The sequence below is a fragment of the Lissotriton vulgaris genome, chromosome 3_1 (genome assembly GCF_964263255.1).
Source record: "Lissotriton vulgaris chromosome 3_1, aLisVul1.2, whole genome shotgun sequence".
In the NCBI taxonomy this organism is placed as follows: Eukaryota; Metazoa; Chordata; class Amphibia; order Caudata; family Salamandridae; genus Lissotriton; species Lissotriton vulgaris.
This window is the reverse complement of record NC_141689.1, coordinates 954,098,746-954,121,285: the sequence shown is the minus strand read 5'-3', so window position 1 is coordinate 954,121,285 and position 22,540 is coordinate 954,098,746. Positions and strand designations below refer to the sequence as shown.

At 46.2% G+C, this 22,540-nt stretch overlaps 1 protein-coding gene across 1 annotated transcript in view; it reads right to left on the bottom strand.

Annotated features, from left to right (window-relative positions):
- Positions 1-596: 596 nt before the first annotated feature.
- UBQLN1 (ubiquilin 1) overlaps positions 597-22,540 on the bottom strand; it is a 564,657-nt gene continuing 542,713 nt past the window's right edge. The window contains exon 11 of the mRNA XM_086961317.1: positions 597-1,870. Within this exon, the coding sequence (XP_086817443.1) occupies positions 1,724-1,870 (147 nt within the window). The 3' untranslated portion in view covers positions 597-1,723. The remainder of the gene's footprint in view (positions 1,871-22,540) is intronic.

Sequence of the window (22,540 nt, the reverse complement as noted above, 5' to 3'; positions counted from 1 at the left end):
ACTAGATATCTATGGCAAAGAAAAGAGGAAAGAGGGGCACTGGAAAGACATTGTTTCCCACAGCTGCCTTTGTAGTAACTTGGGGCACTGATGGGTCTCGGACATTAACAGTAAGAAACAAATGGGGATCTCAGCTTAGAAGCTTAGCTGTTTTGCAGAAAAAAAAAAAGAATATGTAGAGAAAGTTAGTAGTAGGCGTTCGAAAATATATTTTCACAGTAAAAAAATAAGCATACAAAAGTAACAATGAACATTTCTATTTCAAAGAGTATTGTTGCAATCCTAAATTACTTCAAAAGTGGTTCATAAAAAGTATTCACTATATAAAGGAAAAGAGTGCAGATGTACAAAAGCTGTACAATGAATGAATGTCAGTTCGTGTTTCTGCCCCACTGTAACTATGAACTACAAGTACTCAACACACACTATATGGACTCAAAATACAGCAAGTGATATTGAGGTAGCAGGAAAAATTGGGGGAGGACACAATTTTGTGGGGTAGTATTAATCCAAGGCACCCAACCAGACGTACCTGGACCTGCCATCATCAATGAGGAAATTATTTCAAAATGAGAGGGAGTAGAAATACACTAAGATTTTTCTTGAAATTACTGTTTATTACCTGTGCACAGGAGAAATTACTTCAGATGAAAACTCATAAGATATACAGTTTTCTTTCTTTACAAGGCAGTTAAAAGGAGTTATCAGAACAGCATAAGACACTTTCAATGAAATATTTTCCAATTACTAAGTCATAATACAGGATCTCAATAGGGTATGGTGACCAGCTTTTGGCAAAAAGCAGTTGTAGGCAATTGTGAGGCAATTAATCATCACAAAGGAGGAGGAAATTTACACAAGGATTTCTGAACGAGGACGTTTGCTGAAATTGTTAATGTAGTGAAAATAAGAAGTTTTTATCTGAATTTAAAGGGAAAACATTACAAATGATCCGAAGATAAATTTCAATGTTTGATCACTTCAAAGTGATCACTTTAACGTATTGGATTATCTTGGAAACCCATTTCACTGTGAAGTCAAATATTTAAAAAGCACGTTTCTGTAAAACACTACTGTTTAAAAAAAGAAAAATGGTTCTGATCAGCACGATTTCTTCATTTTTAAGTCAAAAATTGGGTGAACAGACACTGACAGATGTTCATAATGATGGATGATTAGAAGGAAATGCAACTGCTCGCAGGATTTTATTTCCATTGAGAAAAAATCATATCCTAAAAATCCAACTGAAATCATATGATGCTCATAGAAATGGCTCCCCCATTTGCAAATATACAGGTTATCAAATTAAAAGGTAAAAAACACAGCCTTTTCCTCACAAAATACGTGCGGAAGTCACAATAAGCAGTATATTATTACCACATATCATACCTTCAATTAAGTTCAGTTTTCTTTTATTATTTTGTATTCTACATAAATTACTACACAATGCTAACATTTCAAAGCAAATAAATGTGACTGTGATAGCTGTTGAAATCAAAATCACACTAACTGCAGAAAGAATAAATGAATTTGGTACATGCAGCAGATTTGAGTAATTCTGAGCTTTGGAGATCAACCACTGCTCTTTATTCTGCCTTTAAAAAGCATCAGAGGGTTTAGTTTATAACAAGAATTCAAAAACACAAAGGAATAAGTGGGGAATTTTAAAGAATTAAGAGCTATTATCAAAAATAAATTACATTTGTCAAGTTTCAAAATCCTGCTATGACGGTTGAGAACCAAGTAGCCTTTCTATGGCTCCATTTATATCTCCTCCTGAGGCTATTAGAGCTTGTAAATTTGCTTCTCGGTTTAGAAAGCCCATGGAACTGAGCTGCTCCAGTTGTTGTTGAAATCTTACTTCAGGAGTCTGTAAGTGCAAAAAGAAAATCATGCAGGCATTAAAAAGTGCTCTTTCACATCCTAATTCAAGTTTGCGAACAGAAGAGGTGCACCAGAAATCAGTGACCGTATAGCAGTCAAATAATTTATTACAAGAATATCAGTTCAAAACTGTTCTATATCTGCAAAAGCTAGAATGGCAAACTGTAGGATAAGTTCTTTTAAAAGTGTACAAATGTTTACAAATGGAGGCGCTTAAAATTAGAGATAAACCAATGATACATTTTCCAGTAATTCAGTTTTTAGGTTTTACCAAGTGCACATGCTTGAATTATTTCCCGTTGTAACAGGTGACATCGTCATCGCTGTGGGCCGTTGGGGACCACTAAAGACAGCCTGCTTTGCGACTGGAGACGCCACCCACATCTGTGACACCGCGCTTAGTAGCGCTTCACTACCCCGCAGCCAGGGATGTGGCCGCACCAGTAGCATCTGCTCCCTGTAAGCAGCTGTGGGGCGGGGAGGAGGAAAGGTTTCAAAGAAAAGGGGGGGAGGGGAACCACTTGTCTGCCACATGGCCTGCTGGCCGGCCACCGCCGTCTCTCCTGCCTCCTCTTCCTGGCTTTTTCTCTGAAAAGGAAGCACACAGCTCCCAGACTACTGATAGCCAATCACTACGCTGTCAGAGAATGGGAGGCTGGGCATGTTCGCCATGCAGGGTGTAATGCAGCCTGCATGGAAAACATACTAAATGCGCATGAATGTTAGGCCCCAGAGGGCCGGACTAACATTCATGCGCAGTTACATAGTGCCCACCACTCCTCCCCGTGCTCTGAGAGCAAAGCCGATCTTCCCCACCCGCCAAGTCGCCAGAGCAGGAAAAATAAAATGATAACTTAGAGTTATTTTAGTTTTCCTTTTTTTGCACTGCTTAGGAGCCACTACTGGCCTGTGCCCGTCATCTCGGTTGTGGACCTTCCCTTGGCTTCATCTCTTGAGCATTGATAGGATACGGTTTGTGTTTGCTTTTTTTTTTTTTTTTTTACACCTCTGTGATTGCCTCATTTGGAGAATTGTACCTCTCTCTCGTCCTTGTTTAATATGAGCTGAGCATTGGTAAAAAAAAGGCTACCCCCTCAAAACCTTAGCTCCTGCAAGTGTCACATCGAGCTACTAGGATTGACGAAATCTTGACACATGCAGTGGGGGTAGTGGCAAATGAGTTTGCGCTTGCTGAGAGACAATTATCTCTGACGGAAGACAGTTCTGTACTTGTTTCTTCATGTCCCAAAAACTACGTGGGGACCTCTTCCAGCAATTCAAATAACTCTAAAGGGTGAGGGTACTCGACAAAGGGAGACCCGCTAGAAGTCTTTGCATTTTCAGTTTCAGTGGCACGGGAGGGCTCTAGATTTGAGTCGAGATGTCCAGAACAGGTGCCCCATGTACTAATGCAGTTGTAGCGGCCTTAGACCCTGTGGAAGCGGGAGGCTGCTTCTTAGTTACTGTGAAGCAGATCTTAATGCAATATTCAACCCGTCAAGAGATCGTTCTCTTATGCACTGCCTTGAATTTATTCACTTGTGAATATGATTACGAGTTGCTCGTCCACCCAGTGGTCTCTGGTACGAATGATGTAAAACATAGTGATCTTATCAAATCCAGGCAGTGGAGCCTCACTTCTTCCTTAAAAGGGTGAGGTGGAGCGAAATATGTTGGGAGCATGAAGTTTTGGCAGCCATGGAAGGGAGTCACTACCTTCAGCTGAAAGGAGGCACAAGTTCAGGGAATCACTGTGGGTAGTAGCTGGTGTATGGAGGGTTAACTGAAAGAGCTTAAAACTCGCGGATCCTCTTTGCCAATATAATAGCCACTAAGAAAACAGTCTTAAGAGTCAGGAGTCTCAGTGGACAGCTATATCGGGGCTCGGATTGGGAGCCCGTCATAAACGTGAGGACCAAATTAGTGTCCCATCGGTTGATGAAAGGGAAGAAAACAAGTTATTTACCTGTAAGTACGGTTATCCAGTATTGGTATCTTTCATAGATTCACATGCCTGAATCATTCCCCGTCGCCGAGGCGGGTGTCTCACGGTAAATAAAAAAGCAGTGCCAAAGGTAAATAACAGTAGTAGGCCCAAAAGAAAAGGCCTGAGGCCTAGATCTTAGTAGCTTATCTACATCATTATGCTAAAAGAACCAAAAATGTGGTCACAACCAATCAGCACTCTCTAGAACCCTCTCTGCAGAGCCAGTTCGCCCCAGATTTTCGTTAGCACAAGTGAGAAATAAGTATCCCAAAACAGAGAACTGACTCTCCAGGGAGGAGGGTGGGTGCATGTAAATCTATGAAAGATACCAATACTGGATAACTGTAGTTACAGGTAAGTAACTTGTTTTCTTATCCAGTATTGGGGTATCTTTCATAGATTCACATGCCTGAATCAGAGTAGCAAGCAGTATACCAAGTATACAGTCGGTTGCGGATGGTGGGAGACTTGTGCTGATAAACTCGCAGTTGCATCCATTATTTGTTAACAGAGCCTTGAAAATGCAAACCTTCAAAGTTAAAACATGAGTTATAAGAACTAAAGAGCCATGCATATTAATGTCCATACATGGATATGTAATCCTTATACACACATTATATATACGAAAGTACATATAAATATAAAGAATGTGTTATAATCGCATAACCTTATGTATATCATGAATAATGACAATCATAGATAATATTTAAAAAGCCAAAGGGTACCTGAAACTGGTCTCAAAGAAAAAGGTGGCATAGGGCAGCCTGTCCAACTGACGAATCCTCTTGACATGTAGACTGAAGGCAGTAATGTCTCGTGAAAGTGTGGACATTTTTCCATGTCGCAGCACAACATATTTTTCGGAGTTACTCCAGCAAACAAAGCTGTCGACGTTGATATTATTCTTGTCGAATGAGCTTTGACTTTCCTCTGCAAAGGTTTGTTAGCCTTGTCATGGCAGAAATGAATAGCAGATGCGAGCCACCTGGCTATGGTTGCCTTTGTTACAGCATTTCCAAAGAGTTGCTTGACCATAATCCACGGACAGCTGGTTGGATCGTCTGATATCCTTAGTTTTCTGTAGGTAGAATTTTAAACGGCGTTCAACATCCAGCAAGAGTATTGCTCCTTCAGCTGGAGTGGATAGATCCGGAAAGAAGGTTTTCAATCTTACCGGTTTGTTCAAGTGAAATTGTGTTCGTACCCTAGGAATGAACCTGGGATTTGTTCAAAGGGTTACATAGTCCCTGTGAGAAGTTGGCCTGATATAGGATGCTCACTAGTTCTAGTGATCACCTTGTATCAGTCCAAACAACCCTTATGGTGATTGGTTGTAAGTCAACCTTATAGACCAGCTATACAAATGGTAGCATGGACAAAGCAGTCTTAGGGTAAACTCTTTTGGCATGTGAAGCCAGCTGTTTTACCACATATAACCCCTTGAATACCAAATGAAAGGACACCATACAGGTAGTTATTAAAATAAACACGATATTTATTAACTAACAAACACCTCTGAACTCTTTATGAGATCAGAGGGCTAAGCACATGACAAGACTCTTAAGAAAAATACGTTTAAGTTGCACAATTACAATGTTGCCCTAGGGGCACAACAAACCATATACTAAGTAAGTGGAATGTGAAAGTCGATAGCAGGAATGGAGCTGTCCAGAGGCTGTAGGATCGCTGGGACCACACTACCCTAACCCTAGGTAAGTAATAGGAGGCCCACGGAACGTGTGTGCAGAGTGTGAACTCACACGCGAGATGCGTGACAACGTCTATGGACAGTACAGTTCAAGTAAAAGGTGAGTACGGACAATTCTGACTAGTTAGGACTAAAACGACTGTGGAACTGGACACTAGGAGAGTCAATCTACCCTTGAGCACCGAAATGCTTGTGTTACCTCGCCCACAGGCTGCGGGTGCGTAGGTGCGAAGTCGTGTTGGGTTCCGGCGTTGAAGTCTATGGAGCCTGGAAGAAAAGATGCTGCAGGCGACCAGGAGGAAGATGTCCGGTGTGATCCAAGGGTGGATCAGTGAAGAGGAGAACCTGAAAGCAGAGGGGACAATGTTCAAAGTCACTAGCCAGTGACTGGAGTGGAACCAGGATGGAACCAAATGTCGTCGTCGCGATCCGGTGAAGAGTGGACGCTTGTCTCTATAGCCACGTGGACCATGTGGTGTCTTCCATGACCAGGATGGAGGCACGATCTGTCCCACGCAGGCTCTCGCTGTCGGCGGTGTCGGACCCGGATTTGGAGTCAACAGGCCTTGGCAAAGGCAACCCACGCGGTGAGTGGAAACGGCGTCTGGAGTGGACCAGGAGGGTCCGCGGTACTTCTCCTTTGCAGGGAAGCAGGGGCCAGTCTGGAGCAACCAGACCAGCAGATTGGTTTTCAAGGTTCGTCGTCTAGGAGGTCACTAGCCAGCCGGCAAGTGACCAGACAACGCGTCGAGCAGCAAACAGGCAGAAGGGCCCCACTCATATCTCGTGGATGCTGGAGGGCTGGTCTTCGGTGCAGGAGCTGCTCGGGGTCGGGGCGTCTCAGTCCCCAAAGCACTTAGTCGAGGTTACCTCAGAAGTCGTGCTGGAGCGAAGTGCTGCTTCTTTCAAGATGGCCGGTCCCACGTGTCTCGTCGCACCCACAGATCTCAGCTGTGCTGCAGATGTAGGTAGAGGTCGGAGAGGTCTGGGAATCCGGGTCTCGTCGGGCTCTGAAGTCTGGATCCTCGAGGGAAGACGACAAAGGGAAGCCGCTGGACGCTGATGGTGCCTGCTTGTGCAGGGTGGACACTCCTTGCCCACAAGGGAGATTTCTTCAGTCTTCTTGGCAGAAAGTCGAAGTCCAGAGTTTCTTCTTGTAGAGTTTCAGTTCAGGATTAATCTAAATCGGAATGGGACCAGCTCCTACCTTTATCCTGCTAAAGGGGGCTGTACTACGACTAGGTCCCTCCTATGGGTGGGACCAGGAAGGGGGGTGGTTACACCCCCTATCCTTTGTCCGGTCTTGCGTCACAGCTGGGGCTGGAGAGCCCCAACTGGTTTAGACCAGTGTATGCACAGGGACACCTTGTGTGCCCCAGGCATGTCTCATTCCTTTCAGCCCTGTCCTACCCAATACACAAAATCCTGTCTGGGGTGGTGCTAGCACCTCCCAAGGCAAGAAACCCTTTGTCCAAGCCTCCCTCGCTGGAAGGACTCCCAGCAGCAGGAGGTCAGACTTGTGTCTGTGGTGGCAGCATCCATTTTCTGATGCTGAGGCTCGGGTTAACTTTAACCGGGGTTCACACTTAAGTACATGTTGTGTCCCTCTAGAAGGGTCGAATGCTACCCCGTCGCCAGAACTGGCGAGGGGGTAGTATTCCAATTCCTATGACACCTTACTCGACATGTTTTGATAATGCTATGCCAAAGTCAGCAATAACCGCGAGGATTATAATGCACTTAAGAGTATATGGTATAGCGTTATTATGGAAACAGCTAAAGGACTTGGTTCCGAAAGCTGTAGACAGGCTCAGCTCATGCCAGAGCACTATCTCACATAATTCCAAGCACTCTGCCTCCAGGATTGTTAAGGCCTGCCATTGGAGTGACTTATAGGAGTATATGTGTCCATTTTAGGTTTAGATATAGGTATACTATATCTAAAGCAAAGGGTGATTACACCACCTTGCCCCAGCTGATTGATCAGCCAGTTGTGTCAGATTTGGATGGCCAGCCAGGGGTGGCATAATACATGCTGCAGCCTCTGGTAGGCCCTGGGTGCACCTATGCCCTGAGTACTTAAGGTACACTGTACAGGGGCTGATAAGGTGACTCAGTATCCAATTAGATATGTACCTAGAGTACATGGAATCCATTTTACAGAGAGAGCAGTGGGCCTGGGGTCCTGAATAGCAGGGCCCCAGGTCAACTAAGTCGAAAAACCAGCTAAACACAAGGCAAAAAGTTGGGGGCAACCATAGTCAGATATCCACCTTCCTACAGTCCCGAGCAAAAAGTAAAAAGGGGTTCCTTTATAGTGAAAGTTTGGATTTCACTAACCCTTTTTTGCCTAGGTAAGAGCCAGTAAATGGGCAACCTTCGAAGTGAGGAATTTGAGATCAGCTTTATGGATTGGCTCAAATGGACGCTTCATTAACTGCCCTAGCAGTGTTGAGTTCCCACTCTGGAGGGGTGCTCGCACTGGAGGGAAGGCTCTGAAGAAATGCGTTACTTACCTGTAACTGTCGTTATCCAGTATTGGTATCTTTCATAGATTCACATGCCTGAATCATTCCCCGTCGTCGGGGTGGGAGTCCCTGGTACATAAAAAGAATAATGTCATATAGACATATACATAGTAATAGGCCAGAGGCCTCTCATTAGTAACATATCCATGTCCTTTTGTAAAAAGAACCAAACTTTGGCCAAGAGCCAATCAGCTATCACCACCCTCTAGAACCTTCCTGGAAGGAGCCCTAGTCCCTCCGATTTTCGTAAGCACAGTGCTAAGTAGTACCTACTGAGAGAACCAAGGTGACCCCTTCCAGGGGAAGTGGGTGGGTTGCATGTGAATCTATGAAAGATACCAATACTGGATAACTGCAGTTACAGGTAAGTAACACATTTCTTATCCAGTATTAGGGGTATCTTTCATAGATTCAGATGCCTGAATTAGAGTAGCAAGCAATCACCAGCACATTTCGAATGGTACAACATGTAAAATCACTCAATAATAACATCAATTGTGAAATATAAAAAGTACAAAAATACCATATAAAAGAGAAATGTGCAAGTAGACAGTAGGAATGTGGGATGAAAGAGAGAAGGCTCACCTCTAGTGAAATAGATGACAGAGCACAACTTGTCCTACTGCTGCATCTTTCATAAGTTCAGTATCCAAGCAGTAGTGCCTGGTGAACTTCCATGTCGCCGCTCTGCATATGTCAATGACGGGTACTCCCGCAAAGAGCGCCATTGAGGTGGAGACCGCTCTAGTGGAATGAGCCCGAACCATGGAATGCAGAGGATGTCCTGCTTGTTGATGGCAGAAAGCAATAGCTGCAGAGATCCAACGTGAAATGCTCTGCTTAGTCAATGGAAGACCTTTTCTAGGTCTGCTAAAGGCAACAAAGAGTTGGTTGGATTTCCTGAATTGTTCTGTTCTGTGGATGTAGAACTTCAGACAACGTTTGAGGTCTAGAGAGTGGAGAGACCTCTCTGCTGTGGAAAGTGGATTTGGGAAGAAAGTCCGCAAGACTATAGGTTCGTTAAGGTGGAAGATAGATGGGACCTTAGGAATGAACTTCGGGTTAGACCTTAGAATCACTCTATCCTGTTTGAACTGCAGGAAAGGGTCTCGAATGGAGAAGGCTTGGAGTTCACTTATTCGCCTTGCCGATGTAAGCGCTAGTAGGAGAGCGGTTTTCCAGGAAAGGTATTTGATGTCAGCTCTGTGTATTGGCTCGAAGGGATGTTTCATCAAATGAGCAAGCACAATGTTTAGCTGCCAGGTAGGTGGTAAAGTCCTCACCGGAGGAAACATCCTGAACAGGCCTTTCAGAAATTGTTTAACCCCTTCCAGGCTGATGACGAGCTGGGCTCGTCATGGCGTAGCCTCCTCGCACGCTGATGACGAGCCCAGCTCGTCACGTAAAGTGCGATTTAAAAAATCTCAGCGCAGGAGCGGAATTCCGCTAGCGCGCATGAGGTTAACAAGTCTGCTGGACCAGATGGAAGCACCAGACGAGGAACGTCTGAAACAAGATATGGCCGCCAGGTGAACTTTTATTGAAGCATGGGCCAGCCCCGAGTTTGCCAAATGAGGAAGGTAAGTCAGAATTTGTGCAGGTGACGAAGAAAAAGGGTGTATGTTTGGTTTTCACCATATACAGAATCTTTTCCATTTCAGGGAATACATCTTGTTGGTACTGTTGGCCCGGGCTAAGACCACTCTGCATTCCTGAGGAATGTCTAAGTTTTGGAATTCTCTAAACTCAGGAGCCAAGCCGATAATTTGAGACATGCTGGATCCGGATGCTGGACTTGCTTGTGGTTCATCGTGAGGAGAGTTGGGCACGGTTTGAATGGGATCGGCGGTTCCAGCGATAGGAGATTAAGCTCTGTAAACCAGTGTTGGCGCGGCCACGCTGGGGCTATCAAGATCAGGGTGCAATGCTCCACCTTCAGTTTCCGGAGGACCCTGGGAAACAGGGGAAATGGAGGAAATGCGTAATCAAAGACGTTGCACCATGCAATCGAATGCATTCCCTAGAGATCCCTTCTGGGGATGCCAGCTTGCGTAATGTTGGCATTTTGCGTTGTGTTTGGTCGCAAACCGATCCAGGTTAGGCCTGCCCCATCGGGAGAATATGGAGTTGAGAAGTTGTTGGTCTAGCTCCCACTCGTGGCATACAGAGCGTTGTCTGCTCAGTGAGTCTGCCAGGACATTGTCCGTTCCTGGGACGTATTCTGCCCGAAGGGAAATGTTGTTTAGGAGTAGCCAGTTCCAAATCTTTTGAGATTCTTGAGACGTCAGAGAGCGAGTACCCCCTTGCTTGTTTATATAGTGCATTGTGGTGGTGTTGTCTGTTCTCACAAGCACTGGGGAATCTTTGATCCGTGGCAGGAACGCTCGAAGCACCAGGTAAACTGCTCTTACCTCGAGAAGGTTTATGTGCAGTTGTCTCTCTGCAGGGGACCACTGTCCGTTGGTCTGGAGTTCCTGAAGGAACGCACCCCATCCTTCTAAGGACACATCTGTGGTTATCACATGTGCCGAAACTGGAAGTAGGAAAGGTAGACCCTGTATAAGATTCTGTGGGTGAATCCACCAGTGTAGAGCTTGGACCATGGGAGGAGTCACTCGGATTACAGCGTCAAATGATCCTGTACATTGGATCCATTGAGTGGATAGCGCCTGCTGAAGGGGAGGCATATGAAGGCGGCAGTGTGGAACTAACAGGATGTTCGAGGACATCATCCCTAGCAGGGATTTGTACAGGTGCACCATGATGGTCTTTTTGGCTTGTATACGGGCGGCCAAAGACGTCAGCTTGGATTGACGTTCCTGCGAAGGGAATGCCTTCTTCTGAGCTGTATCTAGGACAGCGCCTAGGAAAGTGAGACGCCGGAAAGGCTGAAGGACGGATTTCTCTTGATTGAGAGTAAGGACCAGGTCGTTGAAAAGTTGAAGACAGGCGTTGGAGGACTTGGTCATGCCTGCGAAAGTAGGTGCCTTGATGAGCCAGTCGTCTAAGTACGGGAAGACTTGGTGATGTTGTTGCCGGAGGTACGCTGCTACTGGAGACAGGCATTTTGTAAAAATGCGTGGTGCCAAGTGCAGGCCGAAGGGCAATACCCGAAAATGGTGGTGTTTGCCAGCCACAGCAAACCTGAGGTATTGTTTGTGGTTCCTGTGGATCGGTATATGTAAGTAAGTGTCTTGAAGGTCTAAAGACACCATGAAGTTGTTCGCATTGAGGAGTTGCAGTACCTCCTGGATGGACACCATACGGAATGACTGTTTTTTGAGGTATTTGTTGAGCTCTCTTAAGTCCAATATAGGTCTCCATTTTTTCTCCTTCTTTCGAATTAAGAAGAATCGGGAGTAGAATCCCTTTCCCTTCTGACCACAGGGGACTCTTTCTATCGCTCCTTTCTGGAGCATTAGTGAGATCTCCAATTGCAGCAGGTGTAGATTCTTGTGTAGCATTGGGCGTGGAGGATTTTGAGGCGGAGTTTCCACGAACTTCAGAGAGTGTCCGAATTGAACAAGTTGGAGGACCCACCGATCCGTTGTAATCTGTCTCCAATTTTGTAGGAAGGATGAAATTCTTCCTCCAACTTTGCAAGGCGGAGAAGAAGCGGAGACCTGTGGCAGAGAGAAGTCATTGTCTCCTGGCTGTGTCCTTCTTTCCTCCTCGACCACGAAAGGAAGACTTATTGTAGGACGACTGTTGTTGTTGTTGTCTCTGTTGATACTGGGGTTTGTACTGCCGATTTGAGCTGTACGAGGATCTCTACCCTCTAAAGTCACCTCTTATTGATTGACCTCGCCCTCTGGAGCCCCGAAAGGGAGGTTTTTTATACTGGAAGGTACCCAGTGCCTTTGCTGTATCAGTATCTTTTTTGAAACGTTGAAGCATTTCATCAATGTGTTGTCCAAACAGAAGTTGGTCATCATACGGCATGTCTAGAACTTTAGTCTGCACTTCAGGTCGGAAAGACGTTGCTTTGAGCCAACCTTGTCGCCTCAGGACCGCAGCTCCTGCTAGCTGACGGAACCCCATGGATGCGATATCCATCGCACAATCAATCATTTCAGAGGTCAGAGGCTGAACGTTCGACATCTAAGAGAATCTATTTTGCTTCTTTCTTCTGTTCCTCCAACAGTGATCCCAAATATGGGGCGATATCAGCCCATATTTGACGGTTGTAGCGTCCTAACAGTGCCATAGAGGTTGAAGCACGCATTGTTAGTACTGACATAGAAGAAAACCGCTTTCCGATGTTGTCGAGTTTTTGTCCTTCTTTATCCGGTGGCGCAGTCAGCGCAGCAGATGGATTTTTAGATTTGCGCTGCGCTGCCTGAGTAATGACCGAGTCCGGCTTGGGATGGCCAGTAAGGCGAGCTGGAGCTGTGTTTGGAGCCCTATATTTTTTGTCCAGTCTGGGCAGAACTGGGGGCAAAGATGAAGGGTTTTGCATGATTTTAACCCCTTGGTCCCAAATGTAGTCAATGATAGGAATGAACCGTACAGCCTTCTTGAATGGTTCCTTAAAATCGTAAAGGAAGCAGTCCTGTTGTTCTGTGGTCATTTGAATTTTAAAACGCAACGCCGCCCTTTCCAAGCTAATATGGAATCCTCCAATGTCTTCCGGGGGCGAGTCCGCTTGCATTGGTACAGGGGATGCTGGACATGGACTGACGTAGTCATCCCATTCGTTATGTGAGTCCTGGAGTTCCCCTTCCTCTTGCTCTTCTTCTTCTTCATCATCTGAGGATGGTGGAGGACGCGAAGGAGCAGGATCTGGCTGAAGCACTAGAGGTGGAGGCCGAGGTCGAGGTGGAGGTGACACTACTGGTGGTGGAGGAGGAGTGGAGGGAAACCTTTGTTTGTAGTCCGCAATCAAGAACTGCAGATCTGTCACTATGGATGCAGGAAGACACACCATAGGTTGTGGAGGAGGAGGAGGCTGGTATTCCTCCTGGTATTCCACTTTGTCCTGTTCTTGGTATTCACATTCTGAACTTTCATGATATTTTACGTGCAGTTGAGATGGGCTGGTTGCTGTTTAGAACATAGAGCCCTCATCAGAGTCTTCAGTGTCCAGTAGATGAGCAGGTGGTAGTGCCTGGACTCTGCTTGAAGAGGTCAATTCTGGCGTCAGAGTACGCTTAGTAACCTTAAAGTGCGTGTATGTATACTTCAAAGTAGGAGACTATCGTCGTCTAGCTCGTCGACGGGGTGGTCGTCGACGGAGTGTATGTGTATGTGTATAGGCATTTATATAGCGCACTACTTACCCGTAGGGTCCCAAGGCGCTTCGACCGCTGCGAAACCCTTCCTGGCTTCCCTGAGAGATGGTCCCTTAATGGGTATCTCCAGGGTGAGACCAGGCATCCCCGGCAGTCTGGTGGGGCCGTTAGTGAAGATGAGGCAAGCTAATGCCCAGAGTTGCCGAGTGTGATCGCTGATCAGAGTGGGCACCGAGGCGAGAGAATTATCGAGTCCTCTGACCCTGGTCCAGAAACCTGCCGCGCCGGGAATCGAACCCTGGTCCCAGGCCGTCCTCTGCTCTCGGGTCTGCCGCCTCTAACCAGTGAGCCACACTACTTCACGGAGGAACGTCGACAATCAATCATGATGCCGTCGTTGACAATGTCGTCGTTGACGACGATGTAGTCGATGGTGATTTCTTTGTCGACGGCTTCGTCGATGTTGGTGTCGACGCCGAAGGTCTCGTCGACGATATAGTTGTCTACATCGATGGAACCTTTGTCGTCGTCGATGGAGTTTTCGTCGACGACGATGATGATTTCGTCGGCGACGATGGAGCTTTCGTCGACGACGATGATGATGATTTTGACTTTGTCGACGTGAAAGTGCTCATCTACGGTGGCGTCGTCGACGATTTCGTGATCATAATGATAGAAGAAACAGACCTACCAGTCGACGACGAGGATGTAGTGGATGTCAACAAGGATGACGTCACCGACGTGGAGATAGGTGCTGTCGACGTTGTCACAGGCAGAGCTGAAGACGTCGTGAAAGGTCTCTTGAAGATAGGAGTAGAATCCTGAAGAGAAACCTTCACAGCCACGGCCTTTGAATGAACCTCTGAAGACTTGGGCGTCTTCTTTTGAGGTGGCTTAAAAGATGGTCCTGGGGATGTCATTCTAGGCCTTTTAGGAGAGGAATGTGCACTCCTGATGGAACACTCTCACCTGAAGAGACTGCTTGGTCCTTATCTTTCAGTCTCTGAAGCCATATCAACAGGCGTCCCTCTCTGTCTTTGAGAGTTTTAGCAGAAAAAGTGCAGCAGACTTTACAATCCTTAGCGGAGTGGTCTGGGTAGAGACAATAAAGGCAGTCCTCATGCCTGTCATCTACATGAAGCCTCTTTTTGCCACAAGAGGCACAAGATCTAAAAAGCCCCTTTTTAGGAGTATCAGCCAAGCCATGGTAAACTGAAAACCCCTCACAGAGAATAAATTCTGAGAGAAAATGTGTGGAAAAAATCCAGAAATACAGGAAAGCTGAGCAAAGCTCAGTGGAGACTCCCTTAGCACGACGTGCGGTAGAAAATCTGAGGGACTAGGGCTCCTTCCAGAAAGGTTCTAGAGGGTGGTGATAGCCGATTGGCTCTTGGTCAAAGTTTGGTCCTTATTACAAAAGGACATGGATATGTTACTAATAAGAGGCCTCTGGCCTATTACTATGTATATGTCTATAGGACATTACTCTTTTTGTGTACCGGGGACTCCCACCCAGACGACGGGGAATGATTCAGGCATGTGAATCTATGAAAGATACCCCTAATACTGGATAAAAGTACTTTCATAAATTGTTTGGCAAGTGAAGAAGAGCAGAGAAAAGGACATTTTGAGCATGTCCTGAATCTGGAAAGAGCAGCAAGATGTACTTTGACCAATGAAAAAGTAAGCCCAGACTTGGCTAGAAAAAGCAGATAATGGAGAACTTGTTCTGCAGGAGCTGTAATTGAGTGAATATTATTCGCCTCCCACCAACAGCAAAATAGCTTCCATTTGAGGCGATAAGTCTCGACTGTGCTTTGGGCACGAGATTTGGCCAATATTTCACAACAGTCCTTTGAAATGTTGAGGTCCTTGAACTTTAAGAAATGAGAAGCTGTGCGTGCAAGTGCAGTGACCGTGGGTCCGGATGAACCACTTGACCTCCGTCCCTTGACAACATCGTAGGCGTCGGCAGTAGGCTAATGGGCTTGTCTGAAGACAAAAGTAGAAGTTCCTGAACTAATATTGTCTTGACCAACGGGGTGCAATCAGAATTAGATGGCAACCTTCCTGGTATTGGGGAAATAGCGTACGCACAAATCCCTGACCATTGCATGGACAGGGCACTCCCTCTTGATCCCTGTTGAGGGAACCTGCTGGCATAATATTGGCATTCCTTGTTCTCTCTCATTGCAAATAGATTCAGTGCTGGTTTGACCCAAGCTTGGAAAACTGGGTTCGCCTGTTCCTTTTCCAGCTTCCCCTCATGACAGTCCGACTGAGACGTGCTCAGGTTATTGTGGAGAGCCCTGACGTGTTCGGCTCTCAGGGCATCTTGTAGAATGTGACCCCATCCCACAATTCCTGAGCCTCTTGCGAGAGCGTAGCTGATTTAGTTCCTCCTTGTTTATTGATATCATACATGCTGATGGTATTGTCGGTCTGGACTAGCACAGAGGAATCCGCAATCCTCGGGAGAAATGCTTGGAGAGACAGAAATAACATTGTGGAGCTCAAGCCTGTTGATCTGCTGTTTTGGTCTTTGAGACCATCTTCCTTGAATTCTGCAACTCCTGCAGATGACCTCCCCATCCTTCCATGGAGGCATCAGTCGTTAATCTGGAATTGTCTGTAGGAACGTGAGACCCTGGGTTAGATTCTCTGTCTGCGACCACTAATGTAGAGAATTTATCATGCACGGCATGACCTTGATGGTATCGTCGGACTAACCCATGGTTTGTTGCCATTAAAGTTGCAGTTCCTCCTGAAGAGGTCTCATTTTGAGCCATGCCAAGGGTATGAGATGTGTCGCTGAAGAGCACATCCTCAGGAGCGAAGCAAACATTCGAACTGAAACTGAGCTTTTTTAAATTAACCTTGTCAATTTTTGAAGACGCAGCTGGCGGTCGTGTGACAAGAATGCGTTGCTCTGGACCGTGTCTAACCTTGCTCCGAGCAAAGACATTACTTGGAGAGGACGTAACTGATTTGCTGTCGTTGAGAATCAGCCCCAGAGAAGAGTAGAGATGGGTACATTCTACTGTGGCAATCTTGGTTTCGTGTTCTGAAAGACATTTGATCAGCCAATCGTCTAGATAAGGAAATACTTGTATTCCTCAAGATCTCAATGCTGCTGCCACTGGTGCCAAGTACTTTGTGAAGGTTCTTGGTGCAGATTTCAGCCCAAACGGAAACACTTTGAACTTAAATTGGGCGCCAGCCACTTGAAAGCGAAGATATTTGTACTGTTTGGGGTGGATAGGTATGTGGAAATACGCATCTTCCCTATCCAGAGAAGCCATAAAATATCCTTTGTTTAAACAACTCAAATCTTGTGAAGCCGAGGGGGACCCCTGGGCGGAGTAGTAGGTGGCTGTTTGATGAATTCCAGGGAGTGGCCATTGGTTACTAGGTCTAGAACCCATTGGTCTGACGTAATTTCCTGTCACTTGTGAACAAAAGCTTAAATCTTCGGGCCTACGGGTAAGGAAGGTAAAATGGTTGGTGCCCTGTGGAGATCACTGCTTCTTGTTAGTGTCTCGGTCTTGATACTGTGATCTCTTTCGACCACCCTCACGGGAGAAACTAGCCGTAGACTATCAACGGTATGATGTCTGGCTGTAAGGCTGTCCTGGGATTGAAACTGCTTATTCGGTTGGTTTTGGTATCTTCCTATTGAAGAAAAACCACGTCCTCTCGCTCCTCTGAAAGATCCGCGCACGTATTGAAGGGTGCTTAATGATCGTGCAGTATCCGTGTCAGTTTTTATAGCTAAGAGTGCTTCATCAAAATGTTTACCAAACCAAAAAGTCTCCATCATAGGCCATGCCTAGAATCTTTGTTTGCCCCTCAGGTCTGAAAGTAGTGGCTTTAAGCCATCCCTGTTGTCTAAGCACTGCAGCCCCTGCTAGCTGACGGAGGTTGGTGTTCACGATGTCCAAGGCGCAATCTATAGTTTCTGATGCGGCACGTTCTCCTTCCAACAGAATCTTTCTTTCTTCCTGCCTTCGGTCCTCAGGAATGAGGTCAATGAGACTCGCCATGTCTGACCACATTTGACGGTCATAACAGCCTATCATGGCTAGAGGATTGGCAGCACTAGTAGAGGCCGCTGTCAAAGTAGAGAATTTTTTGCCTATAAGGTCCAGACGACGTCCTTCCTTGTCAGGCGGTGTGGTGATAGGCGTTGCAGGATTTTAGATTGTTGTTGGGTGGCCTGTGAAATTACTGAATCTGGCCGAACGGTGGCCTATCAGACAGGATGGGCTGTTAGCAGGTGCACATTATTTCTTTTCTATGCGCGGAAGCACTGCTGGAATAAACTTAGTCTATTATAGGTAGCACTCTTGTGATCTTCCTGGATTCTTCCTTGCAATCATGAAGGAAATATTCTGTCTGTTGGACTGTAACTGGCAGTTAAAATCTAGCTGCTGTCCGCTGCATTAAAAAATGTACAGGATGCTATCATAGATGAGGCCATCGTAGAAAATCTCATCATAGACTTTGGTGTCGTAGACATGGTTATGTAGGCGAGGTTATCGCAGGCGAGAACGTCGTCATAGATAACCGTCATGACCAACCATCATAGATGACGACAGTCATAGACAATGCCATCTTAGATGAGGCAATCATAGGTGAGGGCATCGTCGACGACCATCGTAGATGAGGCCGTCGGCGGCGACCATCGTAGATGAAGCCGTCGTCGACTACCGTCGTAGATGAGGCCGTCGTCGACGACCGTCTTAGATGAGGCCGTCGTCGACGACCGTCTTAGATGAGGCCGTCATCGACGACTGTCGTAGATGAGCCAGTCGTCGACGACCGTCGTAGAGGAGGCAGTCGTCGACGACCGTCATAGATGAGGCAGTCGTCGACGACCCTCATAGATGAGACCATCGTAGACGAGACCATCGTAGATGAGGTCCATATTGGTGAGGCAGTAATAGTAGACATGGAGTTTTGTTATAGACTCCTAATGTCAGGTTAAGAGGATTTCCCTGATGTAGTGTCAGGGATGGAAAGGGAGTTGTAGGATCAGCCTCTGAGGAAGTTTTTTCCAATTGCCTCTCTGTGAGAAGTGCCTTATAAAGACTCAAGGTGAGTCTTTATGGCTTTTATGCACGCCCTCTGGAGGCTCCTGGCGTGACTTCTCCCTTTGACCTCTCCTATGAGGTGAAGGAATCCTCGTTGTCCTCATCAGAATTGGCAGATTAAAGTCTCTGTAGTCCCAATAATAGCCTCATCTCTCAGAACGTGAGAGTTATTGAGAAAAAGCTTAGACATATTTCGTAGTCTATTACCTTGTTTTCTGCCAATCTGCCATATTACTGCCTTAGTAGGGTTAGAGAAATGAAGTATGATCTTAGATAATCCAAAAAGAAGTAAAAGCTGAAGAAACTGAGCAGAGCTTAGGGAGACTCCCTTCACACACGACGTACTGTGAAAAGCTGGGGAGAACTGGCTCAGCATAGAGGGTTCTAGAGGGTGCTGATAGCTGATTGGTTGTGACCACATTTTTGGTTCTTTTAGCATAATGATGTAGATAGGCTACTAAGATCTAGGCCTTATGCCTTTTCTATTGGGCCTACTACTGTTATTTACCTTTGGCACTGCTTTTTTATTTACTGTGGGACTCCCGCCTCGGCAACGGGGAATGATTCAGGCATGTGAATCTATGAAAGATACCCCAATACTGGACAAGAACAATAGTTACTTACCTGTAATCTGTGGTTCTCCAGTATTGGTGTCTTTCATAGATTCACATGCCTGAATCATTCCCCGTCGTCAGAGTGGGAGTCCCACGGTACATAAAAAGGCAATAATATGCCATAAATATATAGTAAATACCAATAAAAACAAACCAGGAAGTAAAGTAGCCAAAGCTAGAGTAGAAAAAACTTCCACACCTATGACTATCCTAGTCATTTTGTATAGTCTAAACTACAGCCAATCAGTCGCCAAAACTACAGCCAATCAGGAGCCAAAACTACAGCCAATCGCCAGCACCCACCAGAAGGTTCTCCCCAGAGGCTCAGGCTCTCAGATTTTCTCGCAAGGAGTGAAGGTAAACCAATATAGCCTAAAAACCTCTGAGGGGAGGTGGGCGGGTTGCATGTGAATCTATGAAAGACACCAATACTGAAGAACCACAGATTACAGGTAAGTAACTATTGTTCTTCTCCAGTATTAGGGGTGTCTTTCATAGATTCACATGCCTGAATCAGAGTACCTAGCAGTACATATCCGTGCTAGGCAGACGCCAATGGTAGTCAAGCTTGTCAGCATATAAGTCATATAACAGTGCAAACTGAAAATACACATATCATTTTAAGCATAGCAGAGTGCAATCATGCAAGCATGTGTAACAAACAGAACATAGGAAGCGTCTGACAGCAGTAAAAGAAGGTGGGAAACAGAGGCTCACCTTAGTTGAAAAGATTTCGTAGAACTGCTCAACCCACAGAAGTGTCAGCCTCGCTGGTTGCCTCCAGACAATAATGTCTGGTAAATGTATGGTGACTGGCCCAAGTAGCCGCCCTGCAGATCTGCTGAAGGGGAACTCCAGCAAATAAGGCCGTAGATGATGACATTGCTCTTGTAGAATGTGCTCTAGGAGCTGCTTGTAACGGTCGTCCTGCTTGTGTATGGCAACAGGCAATGGCAGTAGATATCCATCTCGCAATAGTCTGTTTAGAAACTGCCTGCCCCCTACGAATTGCACCGTAGGTGATAAATAGTTGGTCAGAACTGCGCAATGCTGATGTTCTCTGCAGATAGAATTTAAGACACCTTTTAACGTTCAGCGTATGCAACGCTCTTTCCGCCGGTCTTTGCAGGTTAGGAAAGAATGACTTTAGAATTATAGGTTCGTTGAGGTGAAAATCCGAAGGTACTTTAGGGATATACTTCAAATTAGTGCGGAGCATTACAGAGTCACTTGTAAACTGCAGGAGAGGATGGTAAACAATGAAAGCCTGGATATCACTGACTCTCCTGGCGGATGTTAAAGCCAGTAGCAGTGATACCTTCCACAAGAGATATTTAAGTTCTGCCTTGTGGATGGGTTCGAATGGGTGACGCATGAGTTGTGCCAGGACCACATTTAGATGCCACGCAGGAGGTGGACGGCGTACTGGAGGGAACATTCTAAAGAGGCCTTTAAAGAATTGTTGTATAATCCTCGCAGAGTATAGGGAATTGGTCCCATCCTGTCGATACCTTGAGATCGCAGCCAGAAAAACCTTCAAGGCCAGGCCTGATCTTGCTAATTGCAGGAAGAAAGGCAGAATCTCCTCTGGCTTTGCTGAAAAAGGGTGAACCCCGGTTGAGCGACACCAGATTCAAAAACGCTTCCATTTAAGACTGTAAGTCTTTATGGTAGCGGGCGCCCGTGCCTCGGCCAGAACCTTTTTGCAGTCTTCCGGGATGTTTAGGTGGGCGAACTCTCGGTACTCCGGCGCCAGCCCGCTAATCTCAATGATGTTGTATCCGGATGGTAAACCTGTCAGTTCTGAATGCTGCGTAAGTTCGGGATTGGATTCAACTGAATCGGTTCGCACTCCGACAGAAGAAGGAGCTCTGTAAACCAATACGGGCGCGGCCATCTGGGAGCGATTAGAATCAGTCGGCACGGTTCCCTCTTTATTTTCCGCAGGACCTTGGGGACTAGTGGAATTGGTGGAAAAGCGTACGCATATGTCAGAGACCAATCGAAAACGCATTCTCCTGAGAGTCCTTGTGGGGATGCCAGCTTGCGAAGAATTGGCATTTGCTGGTGTTCTTTGTCGCAAATAGGTCTAGTCGACCCCACAGGTGAAAAATGCGTTCCACTGTCTGCTGATGCAGTTCCCACTCGTGAGTGGAGACCGTCGTCCTGCCGAGTGCATCTGCCAGGACGTTTTCTGTTCTCGGAACATGCACTGCTTGAAGATTTATATTGTGCTTTAAAGCCCATGCCCATAGGTCTTGGGCTTCTTGGGACAGGAGAAGTGATTGTGTTCTTCCCTGCTTGTTGACGTAGTGCATGCTTATTGTGTTGTCTGTTCTCACCAACACATTGGCATCCTGAATGATTGCACAAAACGCCTGAAGTGCAAGAAAAATGGCTCTCAGTTCCAGACGGTTGATGTGCCACCGCCTTTGTTGAGCAGTCCACTTGCAGCTGATTGTGAGGCCTTGAAGATGCGCTTCCCAGCCCTCGAGAGACGCATCTGTAGTGATGGTAAGGCTTGGTGCATCTTGAAGGAATGCGCATCCCTGCTGGAGATGTCGCTTTTGTGTCCACCAGAGGAGGGAATTCCGCATGAGCAGTGTGATCCTGATGAGATCTTTAAAAGTGCCGGAGCCCTGTAGCCACTGCAAGCTCAGTTCTTCCTGAAGCGGTCTCATCCTGAGGCGGCAGTTTGGTAATAATGGGATGCAAGATGATATCATCCCCAGAAAAGACTTGTACAGTCGAACTGAAACTGACGTTCTTGATAGCAGATTCTGCGCCATGTGTTTTATCTTCATTTGCCTCTCCTCGGAGACAAAAGCTTGGAGCTTTTGGGTGTCCAAAGTTGCTCCTAAGAAAGCTAGTCTTTGAGAAGGTTTCAATTGCGATTTGCCGAGGTTGACGGACAGACCCAGAGACTTAAACAGGTGTAGACACTGTTGTAGATGATAATGTGCAACCTCGTGAGAACTGGCCTTTATAAGGCAGTCGTCTAAGTGTGGGAAAATTTGAATCCCCTCCAGCCAGAAGTGCACCACCACTGGACCCAAAACTTTCGTAAATACTCTTGGCGCTGACCGTAGTCCGAAAGGTAGGACTTTGAATTGGTAATCCCTGCCAGCCACCCTGAAGCGCAGGAATTTCCTGTGGCGAGGTAGAATGGGGATATGGAAATATGCATCTTGAAGATCTAAGGTGACCATGTAATCTCCCGCTGCCAAAAGATGTAATATTTCCTGAAGGGATAACATCCTGAATGTTAACTTCTTTAAATACTTGTTTAGAGCGCGAAGATCTAGGATCGGGCCCCGCTCTCCGTTTTTCTTCTTTATTAGGAAAAATCGGGAGTAAAACCCCATTCCCCTCATCTTCTGAGGTACGCTCTTGATCTCTCCTTTTTGTATCATCAATTTGATTTGGGCGAACAGCTCTGTCAGGTGAGCTGGAGGTGGTCCTTTCCGTGGGACATTTGGAGGAAATTGCTCGAAT